The 13785-nt window shown below is 37.3% G+C and overlaps 1 protein-coding gene across 10 annotated transcripts in view; it reads right to left on the bottom strand.

Moving 5' to 3' along the window:
* FAM13B (family with sequence similarity 13 member B) overlaps positions 1–13785 on the bottom strand; it is an 88497-nt gene that overhangs the window by 7482 nt on the left and 67230 nt on the right. For 6 of the 10 annotated variants that reach the window (XM_033409803.2, XM_033409806.2, XM_033409804.2 and 3 more), the window contains 9 exons: positions 12423–12471; positions 11837–11984; positions 9019–9084; positions 7406–7616; positions 6641–6770; positions 5369–5450; positions 3492–3721; positions 988–1071; positions 663–758 (listed from right to left, as the gene is read on the bottom strand). In XM_033409803.2, the coding sequence (XP_033265694.1) occupies positions 663–758; positions 988–1071; positions 3492–3721; positions 5369–5450; positions 6641–6770; positions 7406–7616; positions 9019–9084; positions 11837–11984; positions 12423–12471 (1096 nt within the window). The remainder of the gene's footprint in view (positions 1–662; positions 759–987; positions 1072–3491; positions 3722–5368; positions 5451–6640; positions 6771–7405; positions 7617–9018; positions 9085–11836; positions 11985–12422; positions 12472–13785) is intronic. The other 4 variants (XM_033409805.2, XM_004282081.4, XM_033409813.2 and 1 more) reach the window with 2 other exon arrangements.

Genomic DNA, 13785 nt, shown 5'->3' with positions numbered 1-13785 from the left:
ATGCAGAACGGGCACATGCTGTTTTCTATTTGAGCCTGAGAGACATCTAGAGCCATACTATCTAATGGTTAATTTGGAGACAGCACTTAATATGCACGTAAGCATTTGCGTTTTCATTTTTTCTAAAAAAAAATGCACATATATATGAATAAGTATTATTTTAATAGACTTTTTTGTTAAAAAAGATGAACTTGAAAAAAAAATCAGTTTACATTATTGTGCAATTAAGTGAACATCATCATGATGGCCATCACAAAAGTAATGTAGTTTCAAAGGCATGAATTTAAATGGAAAGAAATAGGCAAGGGTCTGAAATATGAGTTTTTAATTCTACAAGTAGGTAACCCTGGGTACATCACTCCTGAGTTTCAGGTTCATCATCTGTGAAATGAGGCTACCGTCCTCTCTACCTGTTGTGACTTAACTTGTCAGGACTTAATGACATAATCATAAGTAAAAATGCTTATAAGAGTGCCTGGGAAGTAATAGTAGGCATTTATTATTAACTTCCTATTCTTTTAAAGCAGTAACCTCACCTTACATACACAATTCTTGTTACCTTGGCTGTGTATTTCTCTAATATACCACCATAATAATAATTTTTTTTTAAAGAGTAGGTTTTGGTAAAATGAACTAGATAAATATTCGCATGTTTTACTTACAAGGACAGGAGTGATGCTAGCTCTTGTCAGCATCTGTTTTACAAGTCTGTATCTATCATAAAGAGGTTTAACAATGTGCCTTTCTTCCCTGGTTACCTGAAGCAAGAAAAATGGAAATCACCTAGTCATCAGAAATCTAAAATTTCTAAAACATTGAGCAATATGACTTTCCCTGCAATTTTTAAAAAGTAATTTTAAATAAGTAGGCAATCTCCCAAATGTAGGAAACAATGCTCTATGAAACAGCTCTGAAGATGTGGGCCACAAAAGTGATTCATGTTCTTGAAGACAGAAAATCAAATCTTTTCAGCAAGAGAGACATTACCGGCCTTCCATGTTGACTTTCATAATAAAGAAGACTTTTCTGGAGAGAAGTTTTCTCTTCTACCAAATGATCTTTTGTCATTTTCTAGAATAAAAACAAACAAACAAAAAAACCCTTCCATTAGCAGCATCATTCCCTTCCCCAGCACAATGTAAATAATTTGGTTGAAAGGGCAGCCCATTACCACTCTTGCTTAGGTTAATAAGAACACATCTTTTGCTTATGGATTTGCAGGCAACATTTTTCAGTCTCTTGGAGAATCTGGTCTTCTAAAACTAGGTACCAACCGCCTTTGGTGGTTTGATTTATTATATTTTATCTGAATAAGTGATGAATACCAAAGCTTAGTACCTTGGGTAAGTTACTTAGCCTCTTTTTGTTCAACATCCTGATCTGTAAATGGGGATACTTCACCTACCTCACAGAGCTCTAATGAGGACTAAATGAGTTAATATGTTGTAAAGGCATTTACACAGGGCCTACTCAGCACACAATAAAGAAAATAAATGCCTATTAGTTTATTTAATTTTGCACATAATCTTTTTTTTTTTTTGCGGTACGCGGGCCTCTCACCACTGCAGCCTCTCCCGTTGCAGAGCACAGGCTCCGGACGCGCAGGCTCAGCGGCCACGGCTCACGGGCCCAGACGCTCCGCGGCATGTGGGATCCCCCCGGACCGGGACACAAACCCGTGCCCCCCGCATCGGCAGGCGGACTCCCAACCACTGCACCACCAGGGAAGCCCTGCACATAATCTTTTATTAGCATTATAACTATAATTTTGTTGTGTGTGGGCACATACACAAAACACAGGCACACAACAAGCACAGGTCTTAAACCTGGTGTTTCTCCTAAACTGTTAAAATCTGGCAGCAGTATAGTGGAAAGATCCTGAAAAAAGCTCAACAATGTCAATTTGTGACCCTAGCCTTCTACTCTATGACTTCAGTTCCCCTTCATCTGGCACTTTCTTTATACTGAAAGTAAGATACTCTTCTCCCATCTTTCAGTACTCTAATGGTAGTAGGCAGGAATCCCAAATTTATTTGCCCATAACTCCTTCTCCCTTTGTTCCACAGCACAACCTTTTAACATACCAATGAACCAATGTTCCACAGAATACACTTTAACCCAAATAAAACTCTCCAATTACTCCTAGGACTAATTAAAATTACCCTGTTTGTCATCAGAATGAAAACTAGAGGTACAAAAAAAACTTCAGTGGATATGTACTTCCTATAACAAGCATTTTAGATTATGTACGTTCAGTAGAGGACAGCCAGGTGAAGACTCTGTAAAACATTGTGATTTCAACCTCAAGCTTGTACCTTAAACCTAGGAAAAGGAATTTGAATAAAGCTAATCCAATCAAAATCATTTATAGGAAAGGGGTTGAGGAGGAGAGGAGGCTGGTATAACATAAAAGTAAAACCAAGAAAAATTGGGGGAACTTCTCTGGTGGCACAGTGGTTAAGAATCCGCCTGCCAATGCAGGGGACACGGGTTCGATCCCTAGTCCGGGAAGATCCCACATGCCGCAGAGCAACTAAGCCTGTGTGCCACAACTACTGAGCCTGTGCTCTAGAGACTGTGAGCCACAACTACTGAGCCCGTGAGCCACAACCACTGAAGCCCAGATGCCTAAAGCCCGTGCTCTGCAACAAGAGAAGCCACCGCAATGAGAAGCCTGTGCACTGCAACGAAGAGTAGCCCCCACTTGCCACAACTAGAGAAAGCCTGCATGTAGCAATGAAGACCCAATGCAGCCAAAAATAAAGAAAGAAAGAATGAAAGAAAAACTGGGGAGGGGAGCAACTAGAATTTCTAATCCAGCTCTGTTTGAAGGGAGAAAGACTCCAATATTTCGATCATGAGGTATACTCTGTTGTCAAGATAGGAATGCACATTAGGATTCATCACTGCCTGGACAAAAGTTCACCTAAGACCATCTACCTCTGTAGTCTCCCAGCAAATTTCATCTGATAAATGATCTTGGTTGCCAAGTGCTTTGACCAGGACTGCCCTAGGCATAGGCTATACTAAGTAATGGTTCTTCATTAAAATGCATTCAATTAGTCCTCCTAACCATATTGTGTTAGTACTTTAATGGACATAATCGCAGTCACATGGCTGTTGAAGGGACTCAGCGGCAGAATGCATATAATATAACCAGTCAGGAACTGGCATAAGCTAAGAATTTAATACATACAACTACTAAGACACAAGGCCAAGATTGAAACTCTGGTATATTTCGTGCTCTTAACACACTCATCTTGCTAACTGCCTCCAATATAAGTGAACAGACCACATTCTAGTTTTTTTAGTTTTATTATTTCGACTCAAGCACTTCTGTTGTGCTGATAAAAACATGCTTCTATAACTACAAACCTGGAGAGTAAACTGAGGCCAGCAGACTACCTAGACATCTTTATGCCACTATTGTAATTATTTTATTTCAGGTATTCTAAAGGCTAGTCTGGGCAAAAACCATAGCTCAAGATTACTTTGATATCTTCTGGAAGACACCTCTCAACACGTTTTTCTTTCAGTCTTTTCAGAATAAGTTCAAGTGTTGCTTCCTTAGATGGCTTCTTCTCCTTCTGAATGACCCGGGATTCATCTTCATTCTCTTCATCTTCATGGTCTAGAGACGAGCCAAAGCTTTTTGGAAGAGTGTTACTACGTGGACGTGTCTGAGGTACAAACTCTCCATCAGAGGTTTTGTGTTTTGCATCTACATTTCAGAACCAAGAGGGTAGATCAGTAATACTGATTTTAGCTAAAATGAAGTTAGGTCAAAAAAGGTGCAAGAGATGCAAAAGCAAAGTATACATCAACAACACACAGGCTCAGATATTTCAAAGTCACATGAAATATTTAAATTATATATATACACTGAGAGAATTATATGGTTTTCAACCAATATTCATAGAAAGCCGACTAAAGTGATGCTCTGATGAGCATACAGTAGTAAACAAACAAACATGGTCTCCGTTGTCATGGAGCATGTATTCAGGAAGTAAAAAAACAAAAACTAAGTAATCAGATTAATAAACAAAATAATTTCAATGATTGCTAAGTGCTATAAAGAAGATAAAGTAGAATGATGTCACAATGTTAAAGAAGTGTGCTTTTTGGAAGAGCAACTCCTTTGGATGGAATTGACAAAGAAGGCCTTTCTGAGATGGTAACGTCCTAGTTGAACATGGATTTAAAAGGAGCTAACCTAGCATAGAAGATTTAGGGGAAGAACATTTCTCCCCAGTTGAGGCAATAGCCAGGGCAAGGTCCCTAAATCATGACATATTTAAGGGACAGAAAATGAGGAAAAGTGATAAAATGGGCAAAGGGCAGAGTATAAAGGGCCTTGAAAGCCTGGGTAAGGGGTTTGGACTTTATTCTAAGTGGAAAGGGAAGTCCACTGAAGAGCTATGGACAAGATAGTAACATAGTTTTTATAAAAGATAATTTTGGCTGCTATGCAGAGAAGGCACTGTAGGACAGTAAGAGTGGAAGAAAATTGGGAAATTAGTTAGGAGGCTAATAATTTAACGACACTCATTAGTAATACATTCAAGGTAGTGATTCTCACTGATGGTTGGAAACTGGTGTTACACGAGGAAATTTTTGACAGAATTTTAAGGGAAAATTCTAAAGAAGTAGGAGAACTTATTTAACCATAAGAATGTAAATAAACTCAATGACAATAGGGACCCTGTTTGTCTTGTTCACTGCTACAACCTCAGATGTCTTCAAGTACTTGGTATTTACAGACACTAAAATTTCTGTTGAATAAATTCAAATGAATAAACCAAAATGTGATGCTCCAGATTACAAACCCACACTTGGTACAGATAATTTTTTAGGTATTAACAATTATTAAAAAGCATGTTCACTGAACAGCCACAAAGGAAATAAACCTTAGCAGGTGCTATACTGGACTGACACCCAGTAACACACGACCTAGTTTTTGATTCAAGACGACTTACAATTTAGTCTTTGTAGTATAAAAGGCTGATGATTATTCTTAGCCTTGGATGAAATACCCACCAAAAATTCTTAATACCTACCCAAACCCAAAACTGCTTAATATTTGAAATATGTTTCATATAAACTTCATAATACAATACCACCTGTGAATATATAATCTAGGGTACCCTTCAAAAGACTATTACTAATAAAAACACATGAAAGACATTTGGAAGAATGTAATATAGTATTGCAACTTTGACCATAACTACTAAAAGAACAAGAGAACTTTTATTTTGCCAGATAGTGTCCAAGATTTAAAATTATCAAAAATTATAACTATAATTCTCAGATATTATTATAAAGAATATTTTAAAATGCAATTATATTAGAAAAATGGCACATTTTATACCTTTGATTTGCTTTCGCAGTTTGGTGAGCTCTGTCATCCATTTTAATACCTTTGGATTGGCTGCTATATCACTGTAGGAGGGCTGAAAATTAAGAAAACAGAATCACTGATTAGGCACTCATCAACCCCCTACCTGCGCTAAGTCCCTCTCTGATAATTGCCTTTGCCCAAAGGAGCTGCCTGGCCCAAGGTTACAACCCCTCCTCCAGAGCAGCCAGCATCCATGACTGGTTATGTGGGATTAAAAAGGCCTGGCGCCCTCATCTCAATTCAGGTCAATCCTGAGCAGCCATCCTAGCTTGAGACCCCGTGGAACCTCCTCTACTAAACCATGCTGGCCTCACTCCTTACAGCTGCGATTCTCCCTAAACACTCTCTTGGAAATCGCATGCACTGAAATCTCTGTCTCAGAATGTTTCCCAGATGATCCAACCTAAAACAACTCTACCACTATAAATCTACTCATAGATAGACGCTGTTCTTTCATAAAGATAGTATTTTAAGAGATTTGTTAACACATCAATAAAATTAAGATATGAAATTCTAAAAAAAGAAAAAGAATCCATTTAAACCTTTGTAGGTAAGCAATGGTTTTTGTTTTTTGTTTTTTTTGCCATGCCGCACGGCATGCAGGATCTTAGTTCCCCGACCAGGGATTGAACCTATGCCCACTGCAGTGGAAGCGTGGAGTCTTAACAACTGGACCGCCAGGAAGTCCCAATGGTTATTTTAATTTATGCCCAGATAGTATTTTATAGTTCTCCTGGCAGAGATTTCACTCAATCCTCATTTCATCTTACTTTAAGTAGACAGGGCAAGATATTAAGTAAAGCTCTCTTGGAGGAGGGTCTATCAACTGGCAGAAGCCAGATTTGAATATGGGTCTTCCGACTCCAAGTATAGGGCTTTTTCCACTTCACATGTTCTAATTATTAAATATCTCATCCCTCCACCCCCACATCCCCTGGCTACCTGTGGTTTTTCAGAGAGCACAGCATTAACGTGATTTGTCAATGTAAAGTATTTGCTTTAAGAATTCTACAAGCTGTTTTCCAATAGAAATATAAAAATGCAATGGTGCAATGGCAAGAATACTGGTCTGGAATCAGAAGGCTAAGGACCTATATAATCTCAGATCTACATGATCACTATTTCTCTGGGCATCTTAGATTCGTTCTCTCTCGCAGGAAAGAGATGGAGGACTTTCTTGGAGAGCATTAGTCTCCAAGTTCCAACAGATCTACCTCACAGTGGACAATGCTACAAACTTACCTTGCTATTTCTTTCCCTTTCAAACTGTTCCTCAAATTGTCTGATTTTTTTCTGAAGTTTCTTGACTAAGTGGTATGGTGTTCTGTCTTCTCTTTTTTCATCTTTTGAACTAAAAGATGATCTTCGAGTCCTGAATTAAAACAAGAGGCAAATACTGTTAGTTAAATCTTTAAGTTATCGACACCATCTCTCTTATTATCCTGATAAAACATGATACTATTACCAAGAAGTATATTTTTAAAGTGAAATTAAGTCCCTAACACTAAAGGACAGGTAGTAAAAAGAAACTTAAACTATGTTAGAGACCACAAAATTAGCTAACACAAGTAGCAATGAAAACAATTGGGAATCATTCAAAAGTTGTTTGGGCAAAGGCAGAAGAGAAACAAAGACATCTAGCAGCTCAGAGCTCTTTTGGTGTTCAAACTGCAAAGGAAAGGTTCTAACTTTCAGGATCAATTTTAAGTTTTGATGATAAAAACATCTAGGATTGGTGAGCTCCACTTGCAGCTTCCCTTCCAGAGTTCTATATTTCAGTCACAAGTGAATAAAAACACCATGGAAAGATTTCTTATTGGACAGCAAGCCCCCAAAATACCTCAGTGAACTCAGAATTTAGGGGCAGCCAAAATAAAAAATTACAAAAGCATGCTTCATGAAATAGGGGAGAAAGCTCTCAACTGCAGGTCTGGAGGATTAAAATCTCTCAAAGGACCTGGGTATGTGATAGGATTCACCTCCCATAAGAACATAAAAGTCATATACCTAGCAAAAGAAAGTGCTTTCGATGAGGAATCCAATGTTTCTGGATCATGTAGGAAACGCTGGCTTTGCCCAAAATCTAAACTCCGGTGTGATAATACTGGAGGACAGTCCTCTTCCAGAGGATGATGATTCATTCTTCCAGCTTGTGGAGAGAGTTGAGCTTCTCCAGACTCAGAGTCTTCCTGCCAAGACTTAAAAGCAGGAAATGGCTCTGCAAAACAAACACAAAGAATAGTACCATGGGTCTCTTGGTTTCACATGGAAAAAAAGTCACGCAATATCAGCTATATGTTCTTTAAACCTTTATCATTATGTAGTGGTTCATATAATAATTATGGGTTACTAGGGTCTTCATAAAGCCTAATATAGTTTAAAATTGTCTGAGCTTCATTTTTCAGCTCAGAGTTCTAATTTCACATAAGGAGTTACACTTTAAATTTCTGAACCCAGTCACAAAGTAAGAAGGGACACTGTCAAGCTCTTTAAAATTAAAATGTTATTTTTCAAGTAGGGAAAAGTCTTCTTTTAGAAACAGTAAACACTTAACAGTCATCAGTTAGGAATTTAACTTAGCCAAATGCTGCCAGGTGAATAAATCATCCCTCACTGTAAAATTACTGTGTTAAGAACTGGAAGCTATTCCCCATGCTATTCAGAACACTTACCAAATGGAGTTCTTGGACTCCAAAAGAATTCTAACCTTCCCAAACAAAAGCAGCTAACTCACCTGACAGTACCTGGCCTCTAACATTAAACTGTGGTGATTATTTTCTGCTACAGGATTCCTGTGTATAATACATATTTTAATAATTAAACACCCCAAAGTATGACCAAGACAAAATTTAAAAGCACTACTCCCTCTTAAGCACATCTATTTTATTGGAGTTATCCTGTATGTTCTCAAATGAAGTCATGTTAAGATATATGATGTCTTTGCACAAATAAGGTTTGATTACATACAGAACACATATAGATAAACACACAATCCACAAATATACTCCAAATACAAAATTATCTTCAAGTATCACTGGATTCAGGGTGGGGATTGGGACTTTTCCATCTACACGTTAACTTTATAACTACAGCGTAAAACGTTGATACTGTGGCTTTTAATAGCAAAAAATAGTTAAGTATTTCTGGATGCAAAAATGGCTTGACAGTGTCAGAAATCAAGAATGATGTTTTCTTTTTCTTCACACAATACCTACGCATTGCTACTAATTTAGTTTAACTTTATGCATTAGCAATTTAAAGCATTACTTTTTTTCAGGGTAATAACATAATTAATTTAGTTTTTAAAGCCCAGATCAATCTGATAACTAAAAATTGAGTACTAAGCGTGCAATCCCATAATAAACCCAGCAATAAAGTGATTTTCAAAACAACCCTTGTACCTGCTTCCCAGAAAATAAGTAACTGGTAATAAACATTTTATGAGAAATCTCCTGTTTTAAGAAAAGAAGGAACTAACAAAAACAATATTTTCTGGGTATCATCTTTAACCCAGAATAGTTTTCCTAATATATGGGGACAGCAGGAGAAGGGCTAATAAAAAGGCAAACAAAGTGAACCATAAAAAGGCAAAAAGCTAAACTATGGCGAACCATACTTACCCTCCCCATCTCTCTGCAGATGCATTGTTTTGAAATCAATGAGGGGAAAAGTGATAGGGCATGACGCTAATAAAATGGAAAAAATGGCAAAAAATACTAAAGTGAACACACAGCACAGTCAGAACAAACCATACACATAACTAACACAAAGCCAAAGATACCAAAAACATTTCCCTAAAACCAGTTAGGCATTCTGCTCAAAAACTTTATTCAAAGAAATTACTACTAACCAAACTTTAAAAACAAACACAAACATACATTTCTGTTTCAGCAAGCAAGGCAAAAAAAAAAAAAATCAAAGTAGTGCTGTTCTATTAAAACTCAAACATAAAACTGAAGAAATGGAAACTTAATCAGGTACTGTTGAAACTTTTCAGTATAAATGATTTGACAGAAAAATATTTCCTTTAGTTTGCTCTTTGAAAAGATCCTACTGTATTTCATTCAAGAGTCAGCAGGAAAGAATCTGAAGTAAAGATGTTGTCTACTTCCATTAAAAACCAAGATCTTTGGATGGCTGCTACAAATGCATACTGGTGGCAGACATGTGCTACCTGCTTGCTAACTGCATTCTGCGGACTACCCTTTGAACAATACAAAAAAACAAAACCCACATACTTAGGAAGAGTGAGGTGGTCCTCCATTTGAAGTCACCCTACTTCTCTTTTAAGAGTCATTTCAAATGGGGTATGTCTCTGATTCCAAGGTATGTAGGGTCTAAAGTAATTTGGTCTCTTAAGGAAGACTATTATTTAGAATATCTTGACTCCCAGTTGTAGAAAATCAGTCTCTGTATTATGGGGCACAGTTGGAAAGAACATGGTCTGCTAATAGCTACTCTCCCAAGCACATGCAGAGTTCATGACTGAGAAGTTTACTCAGATGTCTACTGCTCTTGGCTCTCTGAAAGTCACTGACCCTTACTCCTGGAGGAGCCAGAAGGAGGTCTACGAGGACTTGTCACAGCCAGGTAGCTAACAGGGCAGTTCAGACACTGAAAATCAGGGATCAGGAGTACATAGTGACCTACTTTCCCTACCACCACAAGTTGTAAAGGATGGATTCTGACAAAGCAACAAAAGAGAGCCTACCATCAGGGTCTCTTTGGGGAAGCCTCCAGAAAGCTGAAGCTGGACAGAGAATGTCCTATCTCCTCAGACAATGGAAAACAAATGGTCTTCTATGCTTAAAACTTAAGATCAGAACCCTTAGGACAAAGATTGTAAAGGGCTATTTATCTGCATCCTCCAAAAAGAAGCAGGATTAAATCCTCTGTCAGAATCCCAGCTTTATCTTTCACAGACTCTTTTCCTACTACAGCTCAAGGGATGCTCTATTGACCACCACTCCTTTTCAGTGACCATGCCAGGATAAATAACTAAAATGGACATCTGATCTTCACTGCCACCAGAATGCTAACGTATCCCTAACTCTGGGGAGCATCTTCATAAATTCCAAACATCCTGAATAACCCAGAACAAAGTAAATGGAAGACAACTTCCTAATTTAGTCTAAGTTAAGACACATAATATGCCATTAGGCATGCCAAACACCTAGACCAAAAAAGGGGTAGGAGGGGGAGGAGGAAAGACAGCAATAAAGATTGGCACAATGATTTGTTTGGGGCTTTTAGAAAATTGGCTATACCTTAAAAATAAATAAATAAAAATGCTCCTACTGTGATCAGGTACATAGACTTGAGGTGGCAAAAGGAGTCCGTGGTATTGGCATTGCAATTCGTCTTGTTATTGCTACTGTATCGCTACTGTATGTCACTGGCTAACTTGCCAAAGGTGAGATTACCAAGGGATCTTCATCCAAGTGAACAAATATACAACTTTAAGATTTCTGAGTGGTCTCCTTGTCTCTTTACATAGGAAGGTGTATGATCCAGAGGCCTCCTGGATCCAAATTTGCTTCTTACTTCCACTCCCAACCACAACATTTTATTTGAAAGTTTACAAACACACAGCAAAGTTGAGAGAATTTTAAAGTGGACATCTATATACCAATCACCTAGATTCTACCATTAACATTTTACTATACTTGCTTTATAACATTCCCATTCCATTAACCGTCTTATTTTCTTCATGGATTTCAAAGTAAACTGTAGATACCTGTATACTTCCCCATAAACACTTCTGCATGCAAATCATTCACTGAAGTTCAGTATTTATTTATACTTTTTGCTTCTTTTGATTAAAAAAAAACTTACATACAATGAAACGCAAGTCTTAAGTATATATCTGCTGAGTTTTGACAAATACATATACCCATGTGGCTTGCCTTTTTAAATTAAAATTTCTCTCCTTTGTAAAATTTGTTAGGACCCTGCTCCCATACCTTCATAACCTAATACAGAGATACAGGGATACAGTACAATATGTGCTTATAAATAACCTTGAAGATAATTTCTTTTTAAATGTATTCCTGATGATTATAAAGAAAAGGTAGCTATATATAAGCCCTCTGTTTAAAGTGGTGAGATCCCCAAGCCCTAACATACCAGACTTTCAAAAACTGGGAGACAGCACCTGATTTAACAATTAACAAAATCCTATCCTTGATTTTATTTTTTTCATCAGTTTTAACATCCATCTTCAGAGCTAATGGATAAAATAAGAACTTCTAGTTCCAATGAGATAGTTGCCCCATAATTTCATTAGTGCATTTGAGTAAAAATAGTCACTCACTCTTACATGAATCAAATAAAAATGAATAAGGTTGCTAAGAAAAGGGCAGTAATATCATTACTGCCTTGGGTAATTTCAGTTACAAATAACATTATCAGGAAAATAATGTGTGTGGGTAAAATTACCTTCCCATTTATCACCGTCAGAAACATTCTTCGGATCTAACTGTGGAATTTGGACACATGCTGCCTCCCCTTGAACACCAACACTTTGACCTCCTGGCACTTCTGATTCAGTGTTGGCATTCAAATCACATATCTTGCTACTAGAATCCTGTATTTTAAAATAAAGAATACATTTCACAACAAAGAAGCTTTTCACACCCAGCTTAAAGACAACCAGCATATATCCTTGTGTAGTCTTCATTAGTTTACTGTGCCTACAGTTAACTGTCTCACTCCCACCATTCAAACTATTTTCAAATACAAATGTGCAGTTTTATAATACATCTTACTGGAACACAAAGTTTGGATCCCAAATTGAGAAAAATGTTTTCATAACTAAGTTTCTTGTAACCAAAAGTGGCAAATAACACAAAAACAAACAAAAAAACTAAAGTGGCAAATCAAGTTGCTGCTTAACTGTAAAACATTTGGTAAGAGTATTTACATTTCAACCTATTAAACCCAAGAGTTAAAGGTCAGATACAATAACTGGTAGATTAAACCTAGTCGAACTTTTAAGAACCATAAGAGAAAAAATAATTCTTACCAGAATGAAGTGTGACAATTTATCACTGTCAAATGACAAACATTCTTTCCTAAAAATCAAGTGAAGTTATTAGTCTTTTAAGAATAAATTGGTTCCTATCATTGCATATTTCTTACCTAGATTCCTCTCTTCCTCATACAGTTAGGATTTACAGGGTGAGAGCATAAAACAACAACTGGACATATGCCCATTCTTTGGAGCCTTATTATCTGAAAATCACACACTACTGAAAAGATCCACAGAATCAGTTCAGGTGTAGAAAAATTAAGTAACATTTACCACCCCTTTACACAGCCACTCCCCCAAAAGAAAAACACTTTAAAAGGAAAAATATAATCCACAATAAATAAAAGCCAAAAGAACTGAATGTATAATGGAAAAGATTTTATAAAAATAAATATTAGTTTTAACCAAATAACTTTATTCTCTCCCACTCTGGGACACTTTTTTCCTTTTTAAAGATTTCTTAAAGGTATAGCTATGTACCTATATATATATATATATATATATATTTTTTTTTTTTTCCTGCAGTACGCGGGCCTCTCACTGTTGTGGCCTCTCCCATTGCGGAACACAGGCTCCGGGCACGCAGGCCGAGCGGCCATGGCTCATGGGCCTAGCCACTCCGCGGCATGTGGGATCTTCCCAGACCAGGGCACGAACCCGTGTCCCCTGCATCGGCAGGCAGACTCTCAACCGCTGCGCCACCAGGGAAGCCCTATGTACCTATATTTTAAATCTGATGGTATTCTATTACAATCAAAACAAGGTTACTACTTCTAAACCTCTCCTTCCTAAAAACATAATGGTAACATGTAAAAAGGAAATTTATAAAATCTCAATTCACTTCTTATTCCCCCATAAAAACTAACCCCCATCTAGAACAAGTGTTAAAGCAAGCTGTCACAAATGATCTCTACCTATTTGACCAGTCAACACAGTATCTAGTATCACAGTAGGTTATCAATATGCCGACTGCGGGAAAGTTCTCCTCCCCAAAGACACTGTGGCAATTTACAAAGATACTCACTGGTGCTGCTCCTACCCTGCCATAAAAGAGTGTGCATAAAAGAACTGCAAGAAGACAGGTCTTGATCTAAATATGGATTCTTGCTGAGCATGAGAAACAAACTAAATTCCCTGGGAAGCAAAAGCCCTCTTTTGCTTAGAGTGGGAGCAAATGGGGGGATGAGCTAAATTCTACCCTAACAGACTAAAAGACCTAATCACCTAAATTTGAGAAACATTGAGTGTTAAACATGCAAAATGTAATCCACTTAACCAAGAAAATCTTTGGGTCTAAAAACAAGTTTGCTAACCTATACATAAGTTGAAGGGGAAAGAGCTTTCTTGAAAAAGATTG

This window comes from Orcinus orca, chromosome 3 (genome assembly GCF_937001465.1).
Source record: "Orcinus orca chromosome 3, mOrcOrc1.1, whole genome shotgun sequence".
NCBI classification, from domain to species: domain Eukaryota; kingdom Metazoa; phylum Chordata; class Mammalia; order Artiodactyla; family Delphinidae; genus Orcinus; species Orcinus orca.
The sequence above is the reverse complement of the archived record's forward strand: the minus strand, read 5'-3'. Positions and strand labels throughout refer to the sequence as shown.